The sequence below is a fragment of the Gobius niger genome, assembly GCF_951799975.1.
Source record: "Gobius niger genome assembly, chromosome: 15".
In the NCBI taxonomy this organism is placed as follows: Eukaryota; Metazoa; Chordata; class Actinopteri; order Gobiiformes; family Gobiidae; genus Gobius; species Gobius niger.
In genome coordinates this window covers 5,805,226-5,831,554 of record NC_136866.1, presented here as the reverse complement: position 1 = coordinate 5,831,554, position 26,329 = coordinate 5,805,226, and the positions used below count along the sequence as shown (strand labels likewise).

The following is a 26,329-nucleotide window of genomic DNA, read 5'->3' as shown; positions in this document are numbered from 1 at the left end:
CTACAATGATGACCAAACCTTCTGTTGGTCTGTAAATGCTGTAAATTAGAATAACTGCCTTGTATAAAATTGCTCTCTCAAACTGGCTGTAGTGAATGTCTTGAAATAGGCCTCTGTCTCTTTAAGAACCTCTGAGCCTTTCCGACACGCCCCCTCCACACGCTGTCTGTGGCATCAGTGGGGAGGGGGTTCTGCTGAGGAGCAGTGGTTGGTTACTCGGCTGGTGACGAAAGCTCGGAGGTGTCTCCAGGAGGTGGGGGCGTTCCTAGGAGGACTCAGGCAAACCTATCCCTAAAATGGCCGCCATCAGAGTTTTCACAAATTACTCAAAAATACGTGAATGTGCCAAGGCAACACTTAAGGCATGTTTTTAATGAGGGAATGACATAATAACATGATGTAAAGCTTGAAAAAGTCAATTTTGCATAAAACCCCCCCTTTAATTGTAACTGGAATATACAGTACAGTGTGAGTATAAGTATTTCGTGCAGTAGCAGCAGCTTGAAGTGCAGTGATCGCAGCTACAGGAAGTGCAGAATCAACAAAACATAAGTTTCATTTTTACTCAAACAAAGCAGTTCAGCTGTTTACACATGTATATTTACATTACAATAGTCCAGGGGTTCATAAGCCGAAATGTCTGACATGAAACAGGTTAATTCACTAAAAGTTTGATTGCGGTTAAAATGAATTGTCAATAAATAACATTAAATAAATAAGATAAAAATGTACACGTGTTAGCAGGAGACCAAATTCTGCAAACAAATGTTAAAAGATTGTCTTTTTAACAAAGACATTTGTTGTAAGTTGTTATGATTTTCATTAAGTGAGGCAGCAGTAACATTTTTAAAAGATTACTTAATGACAATATTGTAAAAAACAAATGTAGGTATTGTAGTTCATGGGTAAATGCTCAGAGGTACATTGTGCACAACATTCTGAGCCTATTATTAAACTCCCATTGAAAATAATGGATTTTTCCATTTAAAATGACATGCCAAAACCACATACAATATTGCATTTCAAACAATTAAAGATATAGACAATGTGCGTCTCTGGTTTCTTCAGCGACATTAGTTTTCTTGTACTTTACACCAAACTGAATAGAATTTGAATCATCAGTTGTCGAGACACCGACAGTGGCAGTTTTCCTAAAAGTTGTGCGTCACTTTTGAATTGTGCATCTAAGTAAAAAGCTCACATTCAGTTTGGTCTGTGGTGGTCGTTTTGGAATGAGAAAAGCAACAAATTAATGTGCAGATGCCAAGATGGAAAAACAAAAACTCTGAACACCGTATAAGATCCCATAGGTACAATTATTCTCTGTTTTTGACCCATCCTTCAATGTCATTCGGGCGTAGTTCATGTGCGTTGAAAATCGGTACAATCACAATTCATTTTTGGAGCACGATCTGTGTTTGACCTTAATTCTTCAGTCATCCAGATTTCAAGTGGTTAATTTCTTGGTGAACAAATGCACCAAATAACGTCCAATCTGGCGGCAAACCTTCAAGTCTGGCGATGTCCATTATTGGTGTCCAGACAGACACAAAAATTCTTGCCACAATCTGTTCAACTTAACTGTTACAAAAATATAAGAGCTACATTACAAAACAAACAAAATAAAAAGTCAAAGATGCTAATAAAGAGTGCTGTACATTTTTACAGTAAAACAGCAGAATCTTCAAGTAACTCAGGAAACATTGGCTCGGTCGGAAGAATGAAGAGTTTTCACCCAATGCAGATTTTACGTCTGATATTGACCTTTGACCTTCCGTGTTTGTAGAGTAACAGTTTATCTGCTGAGGTTTTAGTTCTCAGTGACTGAAGCTGCATTCGCCAATATCTACAATTACAGTTAGTCACAGTGTCTGAAGCATCACCTGTAACTTTCAATGGTTAAACAGTTAAAATAAATAGCAATATGACAAGTGCCTACTCTTGGGTACATTTGTGCAAGAGCTTCTCAGTCGTCCAGGAGTCTGCAACTGGGCACAAAAAAGTCTTGAATAGTCTTTTGCACTTATGATTCAGCATCAACGTGTTCTCAAACGGATCAATAAAACCGCTGTAAAGTGTGGATGGAGTGAAGTTTGCAGGCGACTCTTCCCAGGCTGGAGCATTTGGTCCTCTTTGCGATACCCACTGTACTCTATATTGAAGTTTCTCTGGAAAAACTGAACGATGTTGGGATCGTTACATCATTGGATTTCTCTTCAGGCGAACACTCCACAGGAAGCTACAAACAGGAAATAGCATTAATTGTTATGGAAAAGGGGGCATAGTAGTGGTTTAGGGACAAGTGATGAATACAAGAAGAACTAATCCAACATGAATAAATAAACTCATTACATAAACTAAAATGATCTAGACCTAGTATTACGTGTAGTGTATAGCACCCCCTTGTGGCTGTAACTTGCATTTTCTAATCTTTCTATGGTACTGACTGAATCCTTTCAAAAATAATCTATCTACACCAAAAGTTAATTCATAAATTCAAGTTTTCTGTAACTCCACTAAGAAACACACTTTGGAAATAGACCAGAAGTGACGGTAACATAATCTCAGATGGAGAGCAGGGGCCGATGAAACTATGGGAGAAACAATATATAGAAAGAAATATACAAATATACTTAATCAGATCAGTATTTGTCCTTTTGGCTGAAAGGCCTTTCAACTGACCAAAATCCTGCTCATATTTTGAGAAAAATATCACTACTTTTGGGGACAATTATGAGAAAATAAGAGCACAATAGATCATTTGAGTTGACAGAAGAGATCTGCCAGTTTTTGTTTTGTCTAGATAAACCTTGATGTTATAGAAATATTGACCATAAACCAGATAAAAGGCAAATTCCACCAAACATTTTCAACGTTACAGACGAGTTGAACTGTCTGGTCTATATTGGGGTATGTGGATTAATTAATCTTGTCTCAATTTATTAAACCTTCGCACAGGTCATAACTTGGACTGTAACACGTGTTTTCTGTTTTGTCATCCTTAGGTAAGATGTTTTCGTACTTTGGTCAAAATGATTGTCCAACCTATAGGGTTAACGATTAATGGCTAAGAAAACATGTTTTGCCCAGTTCTCTACAATTCTCTGTGTTTAAAGTCTAGAGTTACGTATTATCTGTGTTCAAGGGGCGAGAGTTATGTGTCGTTTGGGACACAACAGCCAAGCCTATATAAATCTAAGTTACCTATGTAACTATAGTTCTACGAAATGTGTTCGCCGCCCTTAGGCTGCGCTATTGCAAATCTCTCGGAAGCGCCAGCTTCCCGCCCTGAGAGGATCAAAGAACTGACCGCTCCAATCATACTTGGGGTCCACTCACCCCTGACCCCTATAAAAGGGGGACTCTCCCTTCAATCGTCTCCTTTGAACTCAGCCATCGAAGAGAGGACGTGCCTGCTGGGCCCGTAGCTAAGGGCGGCGCACACATTTCGTAGAACTATAGTTACATAGGTAACTTAGATTTCTACTTCAATAGTGTGCTTGCCCTTAGGCTGCGCTATTGCATAAAGCAACGCGCAGCCGTGGCCGACCAATGTACTCCCAGCAGGCATGGTCTCGCATGATTAGAGCAGGCCCGTGGCAACTCTATGCATCCCAGGGAGCGGCCCAGCGCTCCCTAGGTAGCAGGGGCTCACGGGCAGGGTGAGGGGCAGCCGATAGCCGTTAACAACGCGAGCGCGCCTCACCCCGGAAAAAGACAATCAGGTGACGCCTGCACGAGCCGCCTCTCCCAAGAGCGCTAGTGCAGACTCACCCCTGATAACAAGGGTGGCCGTAGCCGCCTCTCCCAAGAGCGCTGGCCACCCGAGGAAAGGAATGGTCCAGTTCGGCCAGGCCGCCTCTCCCAAGAGCGCCTGAGGCACCGAACCGACCATGCAGGAAAAACAGGAGCTCGGAAGCGTCTCTCCCAAGAGTGCAAGAGCACCAAGGCCAAACCAATCCAGGTCATTCCCTCCCAAACCACTATAGGGTTGAGGGGGGGGGGGAATTCATGACCGTCCATCACCCAAAACTGCGTGGGCAACTGAACCAGTAGCAACGTCCTACAGATATGACTGCACAAACATTGAAGAGGACGACCAAGAGGCTGCCATGCAGACCTCCTCAATCGAAGCGCCATGGAGCAGTGCCGGAGAAGCTGCAACCCCACGTGTGGAGTGTGCTCTGACCACTGCTGGCGGAAGGAGTCCTTGTGCCTTATATGCAGCGCGGATGGCAAGGCATATCCAGTGGGCCAATCTTTGGGAGGACAGTGGGGCACCCTTGTTCCTGACCCCAAAGCCCACGAACAATTGATCTGAGCGTCTGAAGCTGGCAGTCCGCTCAAGATAGTGGCGTACCGCTCTGATCGGGCAAAGTAGGACAGACAGTCCATCCCTGCCTGGCGAATGGGTTCAAACGGGGGCCCCGAGAGGCCCTCCAGTACTGTCTGAAAAAAATACGCCCAAAAAAGCTTGATCCATGGGGGAAAGAATGCGATTGCACCAACAGAAGACCAATGGAGAAGTATCATGCAATACCACGAAGGAAAAGTCCTTCACTACAAGACCCATCCCACCCGAACCTTTCGGGGAAGAAGACTGAATGAACTAAAAATCAAAGACCATCAGAAGAAACAAGCCCAAGCTCGGAGGATGCAGAAATGGGCGAAGGAAATGCTGAAAAGTCAACAATTAAGAGACTTGTCATCAATCCTTGTAATGAAACCAACGGATGAAGATAAAAAAGTGACATTTAAAACAAAGCCTCTCCCGAAGAAGATTTTGAAGACACCCTCAACAATCGTTTACATATTAGAAGGAGACAAAAGACACGGATACAACACACGCTCACAACAAACTCCAACACGGCCAACCTCTCCAACGACATATGATCATGATGATGATGTACAAGAAGTAGATGAGTTGAGAAAAAGCCTGAAAGAGACTACAAGAAGAACACAAAGCCAAGAAGACATACCCCTGACATATAAAACCTTATACTACCCATCATCCACTCAAAGTTTAACCTCACATGATGGTGAATCACATGATGGTAAATCATTAAAGAAGACACCACGCATGGCCAAATCGCCTCCTTATCGTACCCCCCACTCAGCACCTATACCACGTCTGTACCCGTCCCTCCATAGCAAAGAAGCAGCCACAGACAATAGATCAATGTCTTTCATGACACCTCCGGCCTTTAATGACACACAACATAACAGCAGGAGCTCTGTCATTGACACCAATACAATATACTCCTGACCTGGTCCAGCTGGAAAAGCAAGTGAATTCAGTACAAAATCAAGTGTCAGCATTAACCAGCATATTAGACACTGACAGACAACTGAAAGAACTAGACACAATCGTCAGCGAAAGACGACCCAGAAGCAAGAGTGTTGACCAAACAAGAGAAAATCTACATATCAACAATACACAGCATGAAAAACCCTTTGCTGTCGCTGGAAACTTCTCTGGAATCGTTGACACAGAAGAATACAATGGGGCATTCATTAATGGCGTTATTGATCCTCTGCCAGATGCAAAAGCAGAACCACGATCAACATACTCTGCTACAGTCTATCCATTAAGAACAACGGACAATCAACAAGTGATGTATCAACCATTTACACTCAAAGATTGGAGTGCCTTAATGCTGGTATTGCCAAAACTAAATAAGGGCGGAGTCCCATGGATGAGAGCACTTCTTAAACATACCGCTGGAGACAGATTATGTTGGGGTGATGTACATGCTGCCCTGACGAAAGCTGCAGATAAAACAGTCGCACATAACGTCAAACGTGCAGTGGAAATTAAAGTGCACATGAACTTGCAGAAAACTGTTTCCATGCACATGTTTCGAAACGCACTAGAAGAAGAATTAAAAACAAGATTTCCATGCATCATGACTGATGAACTTATGTCACTGCGGATGAAAGATGACGAAGACTACTACAGCTACAAACAACGTGCTAAAGCCCTGTATCATGATGCAACAGGAGAGCCAATTCAACCAGGAACTGGCATAACAGTCATGTTCTATTCTACCTTGGTCAAGGGAATGCCAAAATCAGTGCAAAATGCATTGAGTGATGTGATTGGCTTATATACTAAATCTGAAGAAGAATTTGATGCATATTGCAACCACAACGTCACCAAGTGGTTGAACAACAACAAAGAAACTGACTCTAAGAAGAAAGAACTTGAGTTAGCGGCAATAAAGCTACAATTGCAAAAATTGCAAAAACAGTCTGAAGACATGAAGAAAGAAAAGACGTCTAATGTTATGACAGTCAAACAAGATCTCACTGAAGGAGATGTGCCAATAACAACTGAGCAATTGGCAACTGCCATCAAGATGGTGATGCAACCACAACAAGCACAAGGGACACTGTACAACACTGTACAACAAAACCAGCCTAGGCCAAATCCAGGTAATCTATTACACTGCCCCATTTGTTAACACTCGAGAAGAAGAAGAACAGGAACAGGAAGAGGGCGAAGCAGTTTTGGAAGAGGACAATATCCATTGCTGGTTGGATAAGAAATGGTTGCAAACTGACGACTGGTCTTCCCATCAAACATGAGCCACTGAAAACAGTGAGGTTGGCTGTGCAACGCTTGACAAATGCTGATGAGAATCACCATTCAAGAAGTTCTACCCCTGGAGTTCCAGGGGAAGAAGAGAGGGAAGAAGAGAGGGAAGAAGAGAGGAAAATACAGAGAAGAGAGGGGAAATAGAAACAAGAAAAGATATATAAAAAAATAATTATTCAATTTTTGATTTTTAACTTTTTTGACATTTTTTTAATACATTCATTAGGATTAAAATTCAAAACCATATATACACAGAAGTTTGAATCATTATAGTATTAACTATAATTTTGCAGTACGTTAAATTAATATTTTTTGGATGTAAAACAAAGCATATTTGAATAATACTCTTGAAAAATAAAATGGGGTGCAAAAGAAGGTTTTACATACATAAAGCACGATTGGAAATGAGTCCTGAAAATTTTACCAAAAACTTTATTTGTCTTATAGCTTTATCCATCCATCCTGGCATCAGCAAAACATTAACTGAAGGCGACATGTCAAATCCATTTGAGACACCAGAAGCCCTTCTAAAAAACGTAGAATGTAATGCCCAATTAGATCTATTAACATGGCCATAACGAAAATGATGATGACTCGAATAGAACTTCAAAATGATAAAAAGCTTTGGTTTTAATCCAATTATTTGAAAATTACACTACTGAAGATGGGTGTATAATTCTATAATTTTAAAAGAGAGATAGCGATTTGCGTCTCAATGTCAACTGAATCAAGATATTATGAATGTCCATCCATCCATCCATTTTCTTCCGCTTTATCCGGGGCCGGGTCGCGGGGGCAGCAGTCTCAGCAGAGATGCCCAAACTTCCCGATCCACACACACCTCCTCCAGCTGTTCTGGGGGGGACCCCGAGGCGACACCAGGCCAGCTCGGAGACATAGTCCCACCACCGTGTCCTGGGTCTTCCACGAGGCCTTGTCCCACTAGGACATGCCTGGAACACCTCCCGCGGGAGGCGACCAGGAGGCATCCGGAACAGATGCCCGAGCCACCTCAGCTGCTCCTTTCGACGTGAAGGAGCAGCGACTCTACTCCGAGCTCCTCCCGGGTAACTGAGCTCCTCACCCGATCTCGAAGGGTGCGCCCAGCCACCCTGCGAAGGAAACTCATTTCGGCCGCTTGTATTCGCGATCTTGTCCTTTCGGTCATGACCCAAATCTCATGGACGTATGACATTCAAGGACCGAGACGTCGCCCAGCATGGCGCAGCCGGGGCCCCACCCTGGAGCCAGACCTGGGGTTGGGGCCCGAACGCGAGCGTCTGGTGGCCGGGCCTCTGCCCACGGGGCCCGGCCGGGCACAGCCCGAAGGGACGACGTGGGCCCGCCCTCCTGTGGACCCACCACCCGCAGAGGGATCTGTAGGGGTCGGGTGCGGAGAGGACTGGGTGGCAGTCAGAGGCAGGTGGCTCGACGACCTGGTCCGCATGCACAGCTTCTGGCTTTCGGGACATGGAACGTCACCTCGCTGGGGGGGAAGGAGCCTGAGCTTGTGCGGGAGGTTGGGAGGTTATGAATGTTTTATTTTTTAATTGTGATTACCTGCATTAAAAGGTAATCAAGAGAGGGAATTGTGGTTTAATAAATCTTGTCTCAATTTATAAAACCTTCGCAGAGGTCATAACTTGGACTGTAACACGTGTTTTCTGTTTTGTCATCCTTAGGTAAGATGTTTTCGTAAATGTTCTTGTACTTTGGTCAAAATGATTGTTCAACCTATAGGGTTAACGATTAATGGCTAAGAAAACATGTTTTGCCCAGTTCTCACAATTCTCTGTGTTTAAAGTCTAGAGTTACGTATTATCTGTGTTCAAGGGTCGAGAGTTATGTGTCGTTTGGGACACAACAGCCAAGCCTATATAAACATGGATGTGCAACTGGTCTTTAGACTTCCGTATTACGGCCGTAGAAGCATGTTGAGCTGTAACATGTATTCTGTGACATATGATTGAATAAATGACCTTAAGAAGGAAACCATTCTCCTGAGAGTGATTTCGATGTGGACCGGAGCAGATGGCGAACTTAGTTGCGCACCTTTTTGATCCTTTACAGGTACTATATTGTAAGGCGTAATAATACCTTAGGAGCAGTTTGACATCTACGCAGAGAATTCTATAGGAGGGAAGATGTTACTGCGCAGATGTCGAAGTGCTCTTAAGGTGTTATTACGCCTTATAATATAGTATTCCTTTTTGTCCGCTCAGGAAATCGACATGTTTAATTTTGTGTAACTATACTTGGAGACTACTCACGTAACCGTATTTAAATAGGGGAAATGTGAGCCCTTCTGAACTAAAAGACATTGTTGCATATAATCAAATATCAGATGAACTGCCGGATGAATCTCTTCCATTACAGGACAAGGACGCACCTCTAATTGGAGAGGCTGGAACTTGATAAAGACTGTTGAAAAGAGAGGGAGATCTATGACTATATCTCTCCCACAAGCTGAACCAAAGGTACTGTAATTCACAAAAACACCATCCAAGTACAGGAAAAGACACTTTTAGAACCAAGTAAAAGAGCATGTGCTGGTAAACCTCTGCTCCAGGTACACAGATGATCGTGGTCACATCTTACATCCTACACGTGACCAGAAGAAGCTGTTTCCATTATGAACATTTTAAAAATAAATCTACGGAAGATGAGTCGTTCTCCATGTATGGCGATATGTATTTTCTTAATGATATCAATTTTGTTTGTGTTTAGCCTATTGTTGTTTAGAGAACGATTGGAAATGAGTCCTGAAAATTTTACCAAAAACTTTATTTGTCTTATAGCTTTATCCATCCATCCTGGCATCAGCAAAACATTAACTGAAGGCGACATGTCAAATCCATTTGAGACACCAGAAGCCCTTCTAAAAAACGTAGAATGTAATGCCCAATTAGATCTATTAACATGGCCATAACGAAAATGATGATGACTCGAATTGAACTTCAAAATGATAAAAAGCTTTGTTTTTAATCCAATTATTTGAACATCACTACTAAAGATGGGTGTATAATTCTATAATTTTAAAAGAGAGATAGCGATTTGCGTCTTAATGTCAACTGAATCAAGATATTATGAATGTTTTATTTTTTAATTGTGATTACCTGTATTAAAAGGTAATCAAGAGAGGGAATTGTGGATTAATTAATCTTGTCTCAATTTATAAAACCTTCGCAGAGGTCATAACTTGGACTGTAACACGTGTTTTCTGTTTTGTCATCCTTAGGTAAGATGTTTTCGTTAATGTTCTTGTACTTTGGTCAAAATGATTGTCCAACCTATAGGGTTAACGATTAATGGCTAAGAAAACATGTTTTGCCCAGTTCTCTACAATTCTCTGTGTTTAAAGTCTAGAGTTACGTATTATCTGTGTTCAAGGGGCGAGAGTTATGTGTCGTTTGGGACACAACAGCCAAGCCTATATAAACATGGATGTGCAACTGGTCTTTAGACTTCCGTATTACGGCCGTAGAAGCATGTTGAGCTGTAACATGTATTCTGTGACATATGATTGAATAAATGACCTTAAGAAGGAAACCATTCTCCTGAGAGTGATTTCGATGTGGACCGGAGCAGATGGCGAACTTAGTTGCGCACCTTTTTGATCCTTTACAGGTACTATATTGTAAGGCGTAATAATACCTTAGGAGCAGTTTGACATCTACGCAGAGAATTCTATAGGAGGGAAGATGTTACTGCGCAGATGTCGAAGTGCTCTTAAGGTGTTATTACGCCTTACAATATAGTATTCCTTTTTGTCCGCTCAGGAAATCGACATGTTTAATTTTGTGTAACTATACTTGGAGACTACTCACGTAACCGTATTTAAATAGGGGAAATGTGGAAGAGGTTGGCCATTTCTAACTTCACCCCCGTTTGGCCCCATAGAGGAGAGGAGGAGAGGCTACATAACAATAAAGACCAGACAGCTACACATCAACTCGTCTAAGCCCAGGTAAGAATATATCTCAGTGTGGAAAAACGGTGGCCTGTTCCTTTAAACTAGAGCCTCACATGAAGGCAAAACCTGTTCCTACGACTGCCTGTTGCTGATTGAATGTTTGATGTTTCTCGAGGACACTAGCAGACTCTTGAAGTCAATCAGAGCTAATCAGTCGCTCTGACTCTGATGCACGGTGACGTTAATGGCCTTGGTTTTTGGATCATTGCCAGGACAGAGCAGCACAGGGAGTAAATGTCAAGAAAATTTACAACAGAGAATTCATCTCAGGAGAAAGATTTCGAGGAAAGCCTTCGAGGAGGTTTTATCCAGGCCACCGGGATAGGAAAATAGAACTAACTGTGCATTTATATAAGCCTTTTTAAAGCATTATATTGATGTCCAGCAGGTAAATATGTTGTGCACTGTACTTACCGGCCTCTCCACTCCCATGTTTACGTTGTGTCTCTTCAGCTCAGATTTGATTAAAGCTAAAACGACACAAAAAAAATGATGTAGTGAACTGTACAAACCGGATGACACAACGAGGCGCGTAAAAAAGCAGGGGAGAGGTTAGCGCTTTTCTTGGCAAAGGATCTAACATTGCTATAAAACCACCCCCTAGTGGTACTACTGCTACTTTTTGAGATGGAAACCAATGGAGACTTTACACCTCCCAATAACAGCTTAAAATCCTCTCTCCAAAGAGTTTTCTTTTTTTCTAAAGATCACAGTGATCCTTGGTGGGACTGTACCTCATGTTTTCTATCTATTTCAAAGCATTTGCTCTGGGTCCAGGGCATGCTTAATTTGTAAATTAGTATTTTCAGGAACACTTTTGGTCTGATGTGATGGATTGGGGGAACAGGCCAAAACATTTGCCGGAACACTCTCATTAGACACCATTATATCAGAGACATTTTTTGCCGGATTCTCCTAAATATTTCCCGGATCCTTTACCCTGAAAAAAACTGAATTGGCGGAATGCGTTCCCGACGATCAAATTAAGCACTGGTCCAGGGTAAACAGCACCGTTTACTCTCTTAATGTCCGATGCTCCTGGAAATGACTGTATAATGTAGTCTGTACCTGTGAGAATGATGCCGAGGAAGATCCAGACACTAAGGAAAATGTTTCCCACCAGTGGCCCATAGTCAGTGGTGAGTCTGCCCTGGATCAGAGTGAAGATGATCCCAAATATCTGCAAAAAAAAAGAGAATACAATAGGATGACTTGGCATTAACACTCACTTGTAGACTGTCTGCTATATTGGCAAGTTACCATTTTACTCTGATTAGCCGCTTTAGCTTTGGCTGTTGAAATACTGTAATACTGGATCTGCTTTTGTATGCAGCATGAAATTGAACACAGTACACCAACTCTAAGCCTAGTTACACCATGTTTCTGGCAATAAATAGCACATAATACAGTATCTATGTCATTATCACTGGCTTGAATCTCACTTGTGCAAAAGCGTTGAGCAGCCCGGAGGAGGTGCCCTCAGACTCAGGGTAAGTGATCTCCACTCCGAACTCGAAACCCAGAGGCAGGTACCCCGTCATGAAGAACCTGGACAAAAGACAAGAGTAACATTGACTTATAAGATTAGACTCACAAAAGCCAACTTAATTTGAGTATAGCTTCTATTTGTGAAGCCTAAACATGTTGAGATTGTGCGATGTATCTTATAAATTAAACAGTTATAAATGAAGTGAACGCACAAACAGATCAATAAATATACTATCGTTGAACGGTGGAGGTTTTGCTCTTGTCATTATCTGTCTTTCATTAATATTTTAGTAAACACACTTCCTTGTTTGAACCAACAACATAACTCTAAGTCACAACAGGATTCAACATTTGTATTGACTCAAAACAGGAAACCTTTTTGTTCTTTGTTGAACCAAGTTGTAAAATATTGCCCTGTAAGAACAAAACCTAAGTAATAAGTACAGTACTACAATCATGTGACAATATATATTTCTAGGCTTCAGAGTTTATATGAGTTAGTATTATATAGTATAGGTCTATAAGGCACAAAATGAGAATATATTTTTGTTTTAGGTTGTGTTGGTAAAACATGTGTAAATCCCAGTTAAATGGAAGTGATGTATTGTGGCCTCTTATGGCTTTTATGTCACCGTTTATCATGAGTGCCTGTCCTCAAAGCCAATCGGCTAAAAGCCACTTAATCATCGCTCTGTCTTCAGTCTCCTCAGTCTCAACCTTCATGTGTTTGATCTCAAGGACATACTGACAACATGCACTGACTACAAAACATTAAGAATGCAGTTGTTGCATAAGATCAGTCTTTCCACTTTCACCAAACTGATAACAGACCTCCCTAACACAGCAGCTTTGACTCAAACTGCGCCGCAAAAATGTGCCAAAAAATGCACAAGAATTAGAAAAACCAAGCTGTGGCATCAGCTCTAGCATTGGAAAAAATAACCTATACTTTGAAGGTAAAGGGGAATCATTTGATCAGATTTGGCAACCTTTTATTACTTATTTGGAAAGGGTGGATCTGTCATATGTCTTGATGGAAAGTGGAGATTTGTAACTTCATGATCATTCCATTTTTTAAATGATTATTATTATTAATTTATTTTGTATTATCATTTTGTATTATTTTATTATTATTATTATTTTTATTTTTATTAGCACTTTGGGGGGGGGGGGGGGGTTGGTTTGTTGTGGTGTGCAAGGGTCGGGCTGCCACTGTTCTATATGCCTCTATAAACTTATATATTGTTAATATTATGACTACTTTGATACATGTTGTACTTTTATCAAAGCCTGTAAAACAATTCCTGCTTTTTTGAGAAAATTCAATAAAAATGTTGCTGAAAAAAGAAAAAAAAAATAAAGAAAAAAGAAAAACCAAGCTGTGACCAGTGAGAAACCTCTTTATATCTTATTGTGTAGCATTAATATTTCTACATTAATTCAGACAGGAACATGAACAGCATTAAACAACAAAAAGGGCTACAGGAGACCACTTCCTTTCAGTGGTTTCTACAACGGGCGCCAATAAATTACACACTTTATTACTTGGGGCGACCGTGGCCTGTGTGAATAGGTTTGTTGTGTAATGGGTGCAGTGGCATCTCTGACTAGCAAAAGGCAACAACCCACAGCATAAATGAGCAATGAAATAAGTAAGAAACTTGGACATTTCAAAATGAATCAAAAATATGCCTTTTACTTCAATTCCTCAATAGAAAAAGACTAAATGTGTTACTGACCCGAGGACTCCAGCAGTGACGAACACCAGGTAAATATTGTCCAGATCCAGGGTAAAAGTGAAGATCACCATGCCAACGAAGGAGAGGAAGTACACGATCAGAGTGGTCATCCTGAAGAAAGGGACGTGTCATTTTATCAAAGTCAGAGTCGAGTATTTAAGGAGACGTACGTGCGTGACGTACTTGTATGTCTTGGTGTGATCCAGCCACAGTCCACAGAGAATAGACCCCACCATCCCAGCGACGACAAGAGTCAGGCCGATACGACCAGCGTTCAACTCCTGGTTCTGGAAGGAGGACAACACAAAGTTAGTGAATCAAGCGGTTAATATAAGAGCTTCAGTTTATTAGCGGATCAAGATACTCATTCCCACTGTAAGTGTGTAAGAAAGTTTTCAGGACTTTTTTTGTTATTTCTATTTTAGGAAGCAATCTGACTATAAAATCCCATCATTTTCTTTTCTTTATTTAATCAAGCTGAAGTTCCACTACAAAGTATAATTACACAAAATTAAACAATGTGGATTTTCTAAGCGGATAAAAGGGGGGACTACATTGTAAGGCGTAATAATACCAGGAGTAACTTGGCATCCGCACAGTAAAGTGAAGATTACTGCGCGGATTTCGAACTACTCCTGGTATTATTACGCCTTACAATATAGTTCCCCCTTTTATCTGCTAAGAAAATCCACATTGTTTAATTTTGTGTAATTATACTTTGTAGTGGAACACTTCACGTAACCATATTTAAATAGGGAAAACGTGGAAGAGCTTGGTAGCTTCTATCTTGACCTGTTTTGGAGCTATAGTGGAGAGAGGGAGAGGCTAAATGCTAACGCCGTCTGCGCTGTGTTTACGTGACTGAAAGCACGGGGGAAGATCAGACAGGTCCTAAAGAACTCGTCAAAGCTAAGGTAAGAACATATCTCAGTATGTAAAAACGGTGGCCTATTCCTTTAAGACTCCACAGCATATTGTACATTGAGCCATGTATGTTTCCCATATTTTAAAACGGCAAAATGTAAAGGGATTAACAATCACATGGGCAGTTCGTCTGAGGTTTTGTACAGGGCACAGGGCACAAGTCACACGATAGGGTTTAAAAGTTCAACAAGTTTAAGAAATACTAAAGGAAAAGTCAGAGCTAAAGGAGTTTGTAACCCTGATTACAAGTGCAAAACTGAAATAAATTCCTAGCAATTACGGGCTGCTTTTTTCCTGACTTTTTTTTTTTCTATACGTCTGACTTTCTTGTGCTTCCATAGGTGTTAATTATGTAACACATTCTTGTCCTATCTGGTTTTAGTGTCCCTGTTTTCTCAGTGATGTTTGCTCTCTGGACACGCAGTGGGGCTCGGTGCGGCGGGGCAGAGGACGGTGCTGTGGAGGGACCAAGGCATGCGTGAACTAAACTAATGATCTCAGGACAATAACCTCAGAAAACACCCTCGTCGTGGTTTACTCCATCCCTGCTTGTTCAGCGTCTGTCTGTGTTGGCACTGGGCATTACTGTAGTGGGTTCAGACTCCATACCTCTAGACTTAGGTGCCTGAGCTGGGAATGGATGTCAAATCAGTACTTTGGAATCTGTCTGTGTTAGAAATTGTGCATCCAAAGCAGAATTTTTTTTTTTTTATCCATGTAAAAGACAATTATTGATATAAAAGTGCCTACCTGATAACAGTGCATAATCATCTGGTTCAGAAGTGTGGAAACAGAGTAAAAAGCACCAGTCAAAATACCTGAAAGAGAGACCATCATTTAAACTATAGCAGAGATATGTGGGGGAAAATGTAATACATGAAATAGCCATTAGTGGTTTGTCTGCCACGGCAAATAGAATAAAATTAACTGGATGTCTACTTACTGCTGACACAGACAGGAAACTAGTCTGTTTTGCATTTCCCAAAACTAGAAATTAAAACTTTTGGTTTACCATTGAAAAAGCACTGACTGTCAAGAGGCTTTGGCAGTAAAATACAGTTTCTTTGTATACGAGAACAAAAACTCTTCAGGCACATGATGACAAAGAGCACCGAGCAGATCCGGTTGGCACTCCAGTATATTCATGTCAGTAGATGAAGAAAGCAACGGGCCCCCCCAAAAAAAAAAAACACTTCTGTGGGTAAATGCTTTTTCTACTTCATGCCTGGACAGCAATCAGCCAAATAATTTCTTATGTAAATTCAATATCCTTACAACACAAGTCGAACGCCTCATTCTGAAACCTAGCTGTATTTCCGTGGAGTGGAGTATATAGATATAGTGTTTACCGTAGCTAATGAGCAGCAGCACAAAGGCCTTGTTCTTTATCAGGTTGCACATAGACTGTCTGTAGGAGTAGTCTTCAGGGAGACAGTCACAGAGAACGGCCTGGGCCTGGCTCGGAGGCCTGGGAGGACGATCCTTAATCACTGAAATCACAAATCGATACAAACATGTGAACATCTGTTAATACATTTTTTGTAAGCAGTGAAAAAATAGGGATAATGGATTCTTCAAGATCCCCTTGATACAGTATGTCAAGCTAAATGTTTACTGACAACAAACATTATATATATTTTTAAGAAAGGAGGATGTCTCTGGAGCTGTGATCACATATCTTGACAACACCTAAAAACACTACAGTATCTGAAAACTGTGTACACCACCCTCCCATCAAGTTGCTATTGGGCTCAATCCAATGATTAAAAACAATCTGGCTTTTACAATACTACGCTTGAAGCACTAAAATGATGACATAATAATAAACCAAACTGGAAAAGGCAGTTGAGACCGACTCTGGAATGAATTAATACTAAACCGCAATGTTACACACACATTTAATGCCTACAGATGAACTTCAAAAAGGACTTAAACAGAATCAGCCAGTTCCAATCTATATAGTGAATTGTAATATCATAGTAGAAGATTATGTATTAAAAGCTCAATGGAAAAGTAGCATATAGTTCCAGCAATAGTGATAACAGGCACTGCATTAGCACCATAGTAGGACCATAGTAGGACCACATTACACCGGTTTTAGAATTGCTGCATTGGCTCCCCGTGTGTTTCAGGATCGATTTTAAAGTTCTTTTAATGGTTTTTAAATGTCTTAATGGTCTTGGTCCTTCTTATCTTTCAGAACTGCTTTTACCTTATGAACCTTCACGGCCCCTTCGCTCCCGCGGCAGGGGTCTCCTAGTTACTCCTAAAGTCAACAAAAGACTCATGGTGAGGCGTCTTTCCAATATTACGGCCCTCGCCTCTGGAACCACCTGAGGAGGAGCTCAGGGCTGAGGAGGAGCTCAGGGCTGCAGAGAACGTTCATGTTTTTAAGAGCAGCTCAAGACCCACGTTTTTAGCTTAGCCTTTAACTGACTAATCTATTTATTTAATCCTAATATATAAAATTTATATATATGGGAGGTTGTCCCAGGTGCATTGTTTTAAATGTTACCTTTTTGTTACCATACCTTTTGGTATGAAAAGCGCTTTATAAATAAAGTTTGATTTGATTTGATTTGAATTACATTACAGTCTGAACAGTGACTTATCTTTCTCTCGACTGGCTCATTTGACCACATTGTGTTTATTGAAATCCTCAGAGATAGTAGCAGCTGTTCAGAGGTACAAAGGCATTTCCCACAAGACAAAGACGTGCACTAAACCAAGGCTCTTATACTGTAATATGAAAAACAAATATACATAGTAGTAAACACTTATACTGTATCTAATGTCACACTGACGTAGGAAATGCTTGGTGGTGTTTTAGGCCAAGTTTTAAATAAGTGTTCATAAATTTATGCAGCTTTGTTGATTAGGAAGGCATGTTTTGAGGCTCATGCTAAATAAAAAGCCTGTAGATTTCTTCAACCTCTCCTCACCGATTGCATGCATGTATATGAACGCTCTGTACCTGCAAGTGCGAGGAGAAAGAGCACAGTGGAGACCGCCGCTGTGCCGAAGAACATGATCCTGATGTTGTAGGCGGTCAGATCCTGGTCGTCCGGAGTGTTCGGAACCAGGACCGGAGGCAGTAAAAAACCTATGGCTGTCCCCAACTAAAAAAGAAAGGCAAAAGCACAGCACCTCAAGCATCATGCTATAATTACTAACATCCCATACACAATAAACTACTTTTCTTACCTGGTTCCCTAACACAGCCATGGCACACGCCGTCGAGACTTCTCTGGGCCCAAACCAGACGGAGGCGATTCGAGACGGCAGCCCCAGAATAAACACCTGCGCCACGGAGCAGATCACCTGCGCTGTGACCGTCAGCCCGAACAGATCCGGGCTAACGCTGGCGCACTTCAGCCACGCTCCGGCACAGTTCAGCCCAGATCCGAGCAGCGCCGTCAGCCGGAGCCCCCTGCGGTCCAGCAGCCACGTGGCGGGGAAGATGAGCGGCACGTAGGCCACCATATAAACAATGGAGAGCCAGTCGATTTTGTCATTTGTCACCCCGTAGAACTGAGTGAAGACGTTTGTGATGATGCTGTATTGGATCCACTGGAAAGCGTTGACCAGAGAGTAGAGGCTGAAGACAGTCAAAACAGCGAATCTCTTGTAGTACAGTTTGGTCTCCAGAGTCCTGCACTCCTGGTCCTCTGGTTTCCTGTTGGACAGTTGGAGAATATTGTTAAAATATGGATATTAGATCGTGATAAGTCTCCTTTGCTCATATTGCACTGCTTTATCACTTTGCCCAACCTTTTCAACCTACACCAACCTATTATACATTACCATTTCTACTCATTTGTAAACGTATATCTTATCTATGCATTGATATCAGTTACTTTTACAAAACAAATGTATCTTTCCAATTGGTTGAGTAAATTTAGGACTATTCTAGCTCGGAAAAGACCCCTGTATTCATTCTGCATATCAAGATCTGTTCAAGATTTCAAAATGTTTAACACAATATTGATGGAAAAACTTGAAATAGAAACTTTATCTTAAAGGAAATGAAAATGTTACATCGTGGCAGCCTTTGTGTGTCAAACAGGCCCCCACCCTGTCACAAGCCATCAAACATCATTTCAACATACTCTCTAATAGGAGAAGAAGCTGGGTGGATTTAACCCTCTCTTTTTCCCATATAGGAGAGATAAAGAGGAGTACGGAGTTAGTAAGCTATGATTTCTAACAAGTGTTCCCAAAGAGGGGCTTTTGGGGCCAAAGGTTTTCTACCCATTCAGCATTAAATAAAGGAATTGAGAGCTACATAACTTGATTACCTTTGTCAGTATATAGGATTAGATCATTGTGTTATCTGTAATGCTGTGCTGATTTATTCTTACTGTTTGGGGCCGCCTGTGGGATTGATGTATAAGGGGGCGAGGGGGTGCATCGCTCTGTACTTTGGAATGGCAAACATTTTGATAATTGTTTACATTTCTTAAACTCTTAACTCCCATCTGAACGGATTCCATTTTCTCCAGTTTGGCTTTACCCTAATCAAAAAGCTTCTTGGGAAAAAGCACCAAAACAGCCACAAAAAAATGAGAAGAAACCAAGGATGTAAACGCAACAAAAATTCAACAAAAATGTGACAAAAATTCAACAAAAAAGTGACAAAAATTCAACAAAAATGTGATAAAAACTCAACCAAAAAGTGACAAAAATTCAACAAAAATGTGACAAAAATTCAACCAAAAAGTGACAAAAATTCAACAAAAATGTGATAAAAATGTGATAAAAACTCAACCAAAAAGTGACAAAAAATCAACAAAAATGTGACAAAAATGTGATAAAACTCAACCAAAAAGTGACAAAAAATCAACAAAAATGTGACAAAAATGTGATAAAAACTCAACCAAAAAGTGACAAAAAATCAACAAAAATGTGACAAAAATTCAACAAAAATGTGACAAAAACTCAACCAAAAAGTGACAAAAATTCAACAAAAATGTGACAAAAATTCAACAAAAATGTGATAAAAACTCAACCAAAAAGTGACAAAAAATCAACAAAAATGTGACAAAAATTCAACAAAAATGTGATAAAAACTCAACCAATAAGTGACAAAAATTCAACAAAAATGTGATAAAAATGTGATAAAAACTCAACAAAAAAGTGACAAAAATTCAACAAAAATGTGACAAAAATTCAACCAAAAAGTGACAAAAATTCAACAAAAATGTGATAAAAATGTGATAAAAACTCAACCAAAAAGTGACAAAAAATCAACAAAAATGTGACAAAAATGTGATAAAACTCAACCAAAAAGTGACAAAAAATCAACAAAAATGTGACAAAAATGTGATAAAAACTCAACCAAAAAGTGACAAAAAATCAACAAAAATGTGACAAAAATTCAACAAAAATGTGACAAAAACTCAACCAAAAAGTGACAAAAATTCAACAAAAATTAATCAAAAATGTGACAAAAATTCAGGTTTAGGCGGGTGGTAAGAGGACCAGCAGAGTTCAAGCAAGTCTTAAGCCTGCATACATCAATACTATTCCTTGAAGAATGTAGCAGTGGGGGCTTTTCATATAAGTCTGCTGTTGGAGCCCTCAGGCAACTCACTTCTCTGGGTGGAGAATGGTATTCACCTTCATCAATCATATTGTCTGACGCTCATCTCGGGACATTCCTTTCTTGAGTCTATTTGCCAGACTTTGTGTTTCTCCTCTAGACTTGACTTAGAAGCCCACAGACGTCCATCCCCAAGTTATTCTAATAGGCTTGATCAATTTATTTAACTTAAATGAAAAAAGATTAAAAAAAGAAGCATTTATTCCACTGTGGAGTTTTATGACACTCAGCCTGTAATGTTCCGCAATGAGGCTTTAAGTTATTTATAGTTATGTGAAAGGTGAATCTGGCACTGAACAACGAAGGTCCTCTATGGTTCCTACAAACAAAATAAACCGTTTCCACACACTTCAGTGAATAAGGAAAATGGAATGGATCCTATTTTTGTGTTTTCTATAGCTGGAATAGCCTTTATCTCACCCGGCTCCATTCGGCAGCATCGCTTCGCTTTCATCCGCCTCTCGCCCGCTCTCCCCGCTCTGCTCTCCCGGTGCCGCCGAGGCTTGATGCTGCTCCGACGCCGAGGTCTGCGCGCCCCTCTGCGGCTCGAGCTCGGGGCTCTTCCGGGAGATGGAGAGGGGTGGGCTGCGGTCAGGTGCTGCGCCGCTATCCGCGCGCACATGCTCCTGAACCAGCTCACCGGCGACCATGATGCTACTGGTGCGCAGCCTCCGCTTCAAAACGAGGAAGCGGGCCGGAAAAGCAAAACGCGCGCTTCTTCACTCATCTGAACAGCTTCTAATCAGTAATAACATGTTTATAGAAATAGATATCCGTCATAGATGCTCCAGACTGACTCCACGCCCTGGTCTGATGTCGCTTCCGTGTGTGTCTCCTTTTGCGCGTCAGGATAGAGGAACAGCCGCTTTGGCATTAGTGCGTATCCTTTGTATTAGTCACGGAGCAGAGCCTTCCGATGCCCCACAGCCAATGACAGAGCGGCACAGGATCGCAATGTGTGAAGAGCAGACTGCCCCTCTCGCAGTGCGTAGGAGACCCAGGGGTGCCATGTGGAAGCTGAGTCTGACAACACATGATGAAACATCCCTCACTCATTGGTCCATAACAACACATATAAACAGACATAGAAGAGATGAGAGGAGAATAGAGTTAGTTAAGCTCTAATGTATTTATAAATAGGCTATAATAAGGACACAAGTGTTCCCAAAGAGGGGCTAAAGGTTTTCTACACATTCAGCATTAGGAGCTTACCCTCTTAACTCCCGCCTGAACCGAGAGGATCTTTTTCCTCACGTCATCAGATTTTTTTCCAGCATTTTTTTGTTGGGTATTCAACTCATTTTTGTCACTTTTTTGTCATTTTTTCGTCCATTTTTTTTATCACATTTTTGTCATTTTTTGTAATTTTTTTGTCAATTTTTTATCATTTTTTTGTCAAAATGTCATCACATTTTGTAATTTTTTGTCACATTTCTGTAATTTTTTCGTCAATTTTTTATCTTTTTTTTGACAAAATTTTATCACATTTTGTAATTTTTTGTCACATTTCTGTAATTTTTTTGTCAATTTTTTATCATTTTTTTGTCAAAATTTCATCACATTTTGTAATTTTTTGTCCATCCATCCATCCATCCATCCATCCATCTTCTTCCACTTTTCCGTTGCCGGGTCGTGGGGGCAGCTGTCACCCGTCACCAAGGACCTGTTTGCCCTGGGAGACCCTACCAGGGGCACGAAGCCCCCGACAACAGAGCTCCTAGGATCATTCTGGTGCTCAAACCCCTCCACCACGTTAAGGTGGCGGTTCCAGGAGGGGTAATTTTTTTGTCACATTTCTGAAATTTTTTCGTCCATTTTTTATCTTTTTTTTGACAAAATTTTATCACATTTTGTAATTTTTTGTCACATTTCTGTCATTTTTTTGTCAATTGTTTGTCAATATCTTGTGACATTTTTACCACTTTTTCATCAATTTTTCGTCACTTTTTTGTCAATGTTTTCTCACTTTTTTGTCACATTTCCATCATTGTTTTCATCTCAGTCTTGTTGCTATTTTCACAGCTTTTTTTCCAAAAGCTTTTGGACTGGGGTAAAGCCAAACTGGAGAAAATGTGCTCGGTTCAGGTGGGAGTTAAGGGGTTAATAACTTGATAAACACTTTTGTCAGTATATAGGATTAGTACATTGTGTTTATCTGTAATGCTGTGCTAATTCATTCTTATCGTTTGGGGCCGCCTGTGGGATTTTCTGATCTATATGGGTGGCGTTCATCTGGGTTCATCCCCCTTTTGTTAGAGCCCTCAGGCATCTCACCTGTCCTCTGGGTGGAGTCAGCATGTCCTCCCTTGCTTTCTATGACTTGATGCAAATGTCATAGAGAGCAAGGGAGGTCATGCTGTGCCATAGTCAATGAACGGGCGGTTGTCTGTTTGCAGGTGCAATCATGTTTGCCCAGTGGCTATACTGTTCCAACTGTTGGCCACATTGTGTCACATCTGAGTCATATGTTGCTGCTGTATTTTAGCCTACCTGGAGGGAGGGAAATGTCCTTAAAGGGGGGGTATTATGCAAAATCGACTTTTTCAAGCTTTGCATCATGTTATTATGTCATTCCCTCATTAAAAACATGCCTGAAGTGTTGCCTTGGCACATTCACGTATTTTTGAGTAATCTGTAAAAACTCTGATGGCGGCCATTTTAGGGATAGGTTTGCCTGAGTCCTCCTAGGAACGCCCCCACCTCCTGGAGACGCCTCCGAGCTTTCGTCACCAGCCGAGTAACCAACCACTGCTCCTCCAGAACCCCCTCCCCACTGATGCCACAGACAGCGTGTGGAGGGGGCGTGTCGGAAAGAGGTTCTTAAAGAGACAGAGGCCTATTTCAAGACATTCACTACAGCCATTTTGAGAGAGCAATTTTATAATAATAATAATAATAATACATTTTATTTATATTGCACTTTACATTTCAACGAAACCTCAAAGTGCTACAACAGAAGAGTAAAATCTGATAAAAACAAAAAGAACATTCACACAATGGCCGCTGGCTGCCCTGCTTTTTGACCACAAACGTGGGGGCCGCCATTGCTCCGCCGTTGCTGCAGTACCTCCATATCGCCGCTAGGCCCCCATTGAAAAGCATTGGACTTTAGACACGTTAAAAACTACTTTAAAGCCTGGTTTCAATTGTTTCAACACTAGACTAGGCTAGATCTTCCTCCTGAGATAACACTGGGTTAATAACAATATATGAAACCAGGCTGGTTTTCGTAATATGATTTTTTGAAATCTCGTATTTAATGAGGCTCGGACTGTTAGCATTGGAGCAGCGCGAGCTACACGTCACGCAAGGGCCGAGTCTACGGTGAAAATCCCGCCCGTATGTCCTTTTTAGGAACATGCTTCGTCAGAGCTGGGGAGGGGGAGCCTGTAAATCCGCCATGAATTGCCCCACGGCCGTGGTCATTCTGGTACACGGGGAGGAGTGAGCATAAGACGTCCATTATTTTCTACAGTCTATGCATTCACATAGTAAAAACAACGCAGCAAACAAACAAATTAGTCTGAAAAGGCCTTTAAAAATAAATGTGTTTTTAGGCCTTTTTTAAAGGCCTCAACACTCTGGGGAGCCCTCAGGGACTCTGGCAGGGCATTCCAGAGTCTCGGGGCAACTGCCTTAAAGGCCCTGTCGCCCATTGTGGAGAGCTTGGTCACGGGCTGGTGAAGGGTGTGGGTGAAAGTGGACCGTAGGCGCCTTGTGGTGGTGTGTGGGGTAAGGAGCTCAGTGAGGTATGCCGGGGCTGTTCCATGGACACACTGGTATGTGAGGAGGCAGATTTTGTAGTGGATTCTGTGGTGAATGGGCAGCCAATACAAGGCAGTTATTCTAATTTACTGCATTTACTGACCAACAGAAGGTTTCGTCATCATTATAGTGTGATATAGACTGGTGCTATGTGATTGAAAAAAGCATAATACCCCCTCTTTAACTCAACTGTTTGGCTATCTCCTAAGTCTGTACGCAAATGGATCCCAAATTATAACATGTTGCAATACATTTCAATTGATGTGTGAATCTATAAGTTTGTATTCAACTCAGTCCTGTCAGTCTGAAGTCTGCCACTCTGATTAGCCGTGTCCATATGCTCATGACTAATACTTTAATCCTGGTTTAACACACTTTAATCTGGACTAAATATTCTCCGCTTTTTTCACTCCAGTCGAGCGTTTATCTCCCATCTGACAATCAACTTCTGCTCCGTTCAAAAGCAGGGCATCAGCAGCACCAACACCCTATAGTTACACTACGGAGTACTTAGTCAAATTAAAAGCAGACAGGATTAGAGAGTGGAGTAGATAGCCTGTCAGGAGTTTGTGAGTCGAACATTCAGAACCTAAATTAGGCTTTTTTGAGATGTGCGAGCGCCACTTCAACAGTTTTAGTAAAGTGCTTCTCAGGGTGATTGGGTTTCCCCGTGTATTTTCCAAACAGCCAAAGGGAGGTCTCGCTCTGTCTCAGCTTTCATACACCAACTGGACAAATAACATTGTTCCGGATAGAAAAGTGTGGTCTCTACTTCATAGTATTTTTGTAGGTCATATATCCAGAGCTCACCTATAGTGAGTGTGTATTTTAAAACTGGATCTACAGTACACTGTGTGCAACGACAAAGCATAAAGGAGTGTATTTTCCTCTACAGGCTGTCTTTTCAAAGTAATGTTGGAAAGCATATCAACTTTATTTGTAAAACACTTTTCAAAACAGGGTTACAAAGTGCTTTCCCATTCACAAAAAAGCAATAAAAAAAATTAAAAAAACAGGACTTCATCAGTTTCTTTGTGTCTACATGTGGATACAGACGGCATCTCGTCATAGAAGGGGGCGTGGCCTCGTCAAAGGGAAAATAGAATCTTTAGAGCAACACAATTTTTTCACTCTTTTGAGCCATTTTCTAGTGGAATATGAACTTATTATTTATCACATAAATAAAGTCAAGTGTAAATCGGGCCCATTTGGATATTTTCTCACAGCAGATTGTTCAGTAGAAGTGAAAAAACGGCAGTTGTAGCTAGCGCTAGCTAACCGTTAGCATTAGCCCGATGCTAACATGAAGCATCAAGTTAGCATTCTCCGTTATTTATGTATTTTTGGGCTGTTGAACCACCTTGCTCCTCTCCATGTCTTTGTATCTTTATTTAGTACAAAACTAAATTCATATTTCAGTATTTGTTACAGTAGTTTTTGAATAATAAAAGAAAGTTTCTCCAAATTGTTTTCCCCCTTAACTGTTTTCAAACATGACCATATATGTGCCAATCCAGAGATGCCGTCTGTAACCCAAACCCTCTCTGCATGTATCTAGTTTCTCATCTCCATGGAAACCTTGACATCACAAACCCCATACACAGCCCACAGTGTTGACCTGACTTTTTCTAGTTACCTTATCGATCTGCTTACCTACTTTTAATTAAGTATCTGTCTATCTATCTTTATATCTAGCATGTCAGCCCACAACGAACAGGCGCTGCTGGAGTTGAACCTGTGCAGAGAGACGTGGTGCCAGGTAGAAGGGGGGCCGCGACAGTCCTGGGACAGAGTCCAGAGGAGGCACTATAGAAAACACCTGAAGACCAGCTCCAGCCTGGATCACGCTCTGACGGGCCAGTCCCAGATCACGACCACACGCCTGGACCACCCCGTGCCTGCTCCCCTGGCCCAGAGACGGCACTACGAGGACAGCAGTAAGGAGTGCCAGATAATGTTTTCGTGCATTGAGATTAGTGAGAATGATGGCTCGATAATGAAATCTAGGAAGAAATATAGTTCGCGAATTCCCAAAAAAGTACTTGATAAGTCCAATGTCGACACTGTGATCGTACAAATATTTTCGATGCCATGAAAGTAAACAAGTTCAGGTTTTAATAGACACAAAGCATTGATTAAGTTCCATAAAATATTCCTGTCAAATGTGCTCGCCAAAGGTTTGTTTCTTGTTTTTCCAGATAAGTCTCACCTTGTGTAGACTTGTGGGGGCTGACGATGCT

General features: G+C 41.2%; 2 protein-coding genes across 2 annotated transcripts; one reads left to right on the top strand and one right to left on the bottom strand.

Moving 5' to 3' along the window:
• Positions 1-2,050: 2,050 nt before the first annotated feature.
• On the bottom strand, positions 2,051-21,259 carry flvcr1 (FLVCR choline and heme transporter 1). Its single transcript, XM_079571817.1, has 11 exons — positions 20,745-21,259; positions 17,927-18,398; positions 17,697-17,841; positions 16,072-16,212; positions 15,473-15,540; positions 13,982-14,085; positions 13,799-13,909; positions 12,014-12,119; positions 11,640-11,751; positions 10,986-11,041; positions 2,051-2,239 (listed from the first exon to the last, which is right to left on the bottom strand). The coding sequence occupies exons 1-11, from the start codon at positions 20,972-20,974 to the stop codon at positions 2,153-2,155; spliced, it is 1,632 nt and encodes a 543-aa protein (XP_079427943.1). The 5' UTR covers positions 20,975-21,259; the 3' UTR covers positions 2,051-2,152.
• A 4,413-nt stretch (positions 21,260-25,672) lies between these two features.
• spata45 (spermatogenesis associated 45) lies at positions 25,673-26,327 on the top strand. The gene is made up of 2 exons (XM_079571865.1): positions 25,673-26,026; positions 26,288-26,327. Exons 1-2 carry the CDS (start codon positions 25,786-25,788, stop codon positions 26,305-26,307), a joined length of 261 nt encoding a protein of 86 aa, XP_079427991.1. The 5' UTR covers positions 25,673-25,785; the 3' UTR covers positions 26,308-26,327.
• The last annotated feature ends 2 nt before the right edge of the window (positions 26,328-26,329 follow it).

Bases quoted from the DNA above. Each gene is read 5' to 3' on its own strand.
- flvcr1 (XM_079571817.1), bottom strand. From the start codon at position 20,974: ATGGTCGCCGGTGAGCTGGTTCAGGAGCATGTGCGCGCGGATAGCGGC. The intron at 15,541-16,071 runs GTAAACACTATA...TCTCTCTTTCAG, and splicing joins GCTGCTGCTCATTAGCTACG to GTATTTTGACTGGTGCTTTT. The intron at 2,240-10,985 runs GTAAGTACAGTG...TCCTGTTTGTAG, and splicing joins ACATGGGAGTGGAGAGGCCG to CTTCCTGTGGAGTGTTCGCC.
- spata45 (XM_079571865.1), top strand. From the start codon at position 25,786: ATGTCAGCCCACAACGAACAGGCGCTGCTGGAGTTGAACCTGTGCAGA. The intron at 26,027-26,287 runs GTAAGGAGTGCC...TTGTTTTTCCAG, and splicing joins ACGGCACTACGAGGACAGCA to ATAAGTCTCACCTTGTGTAG.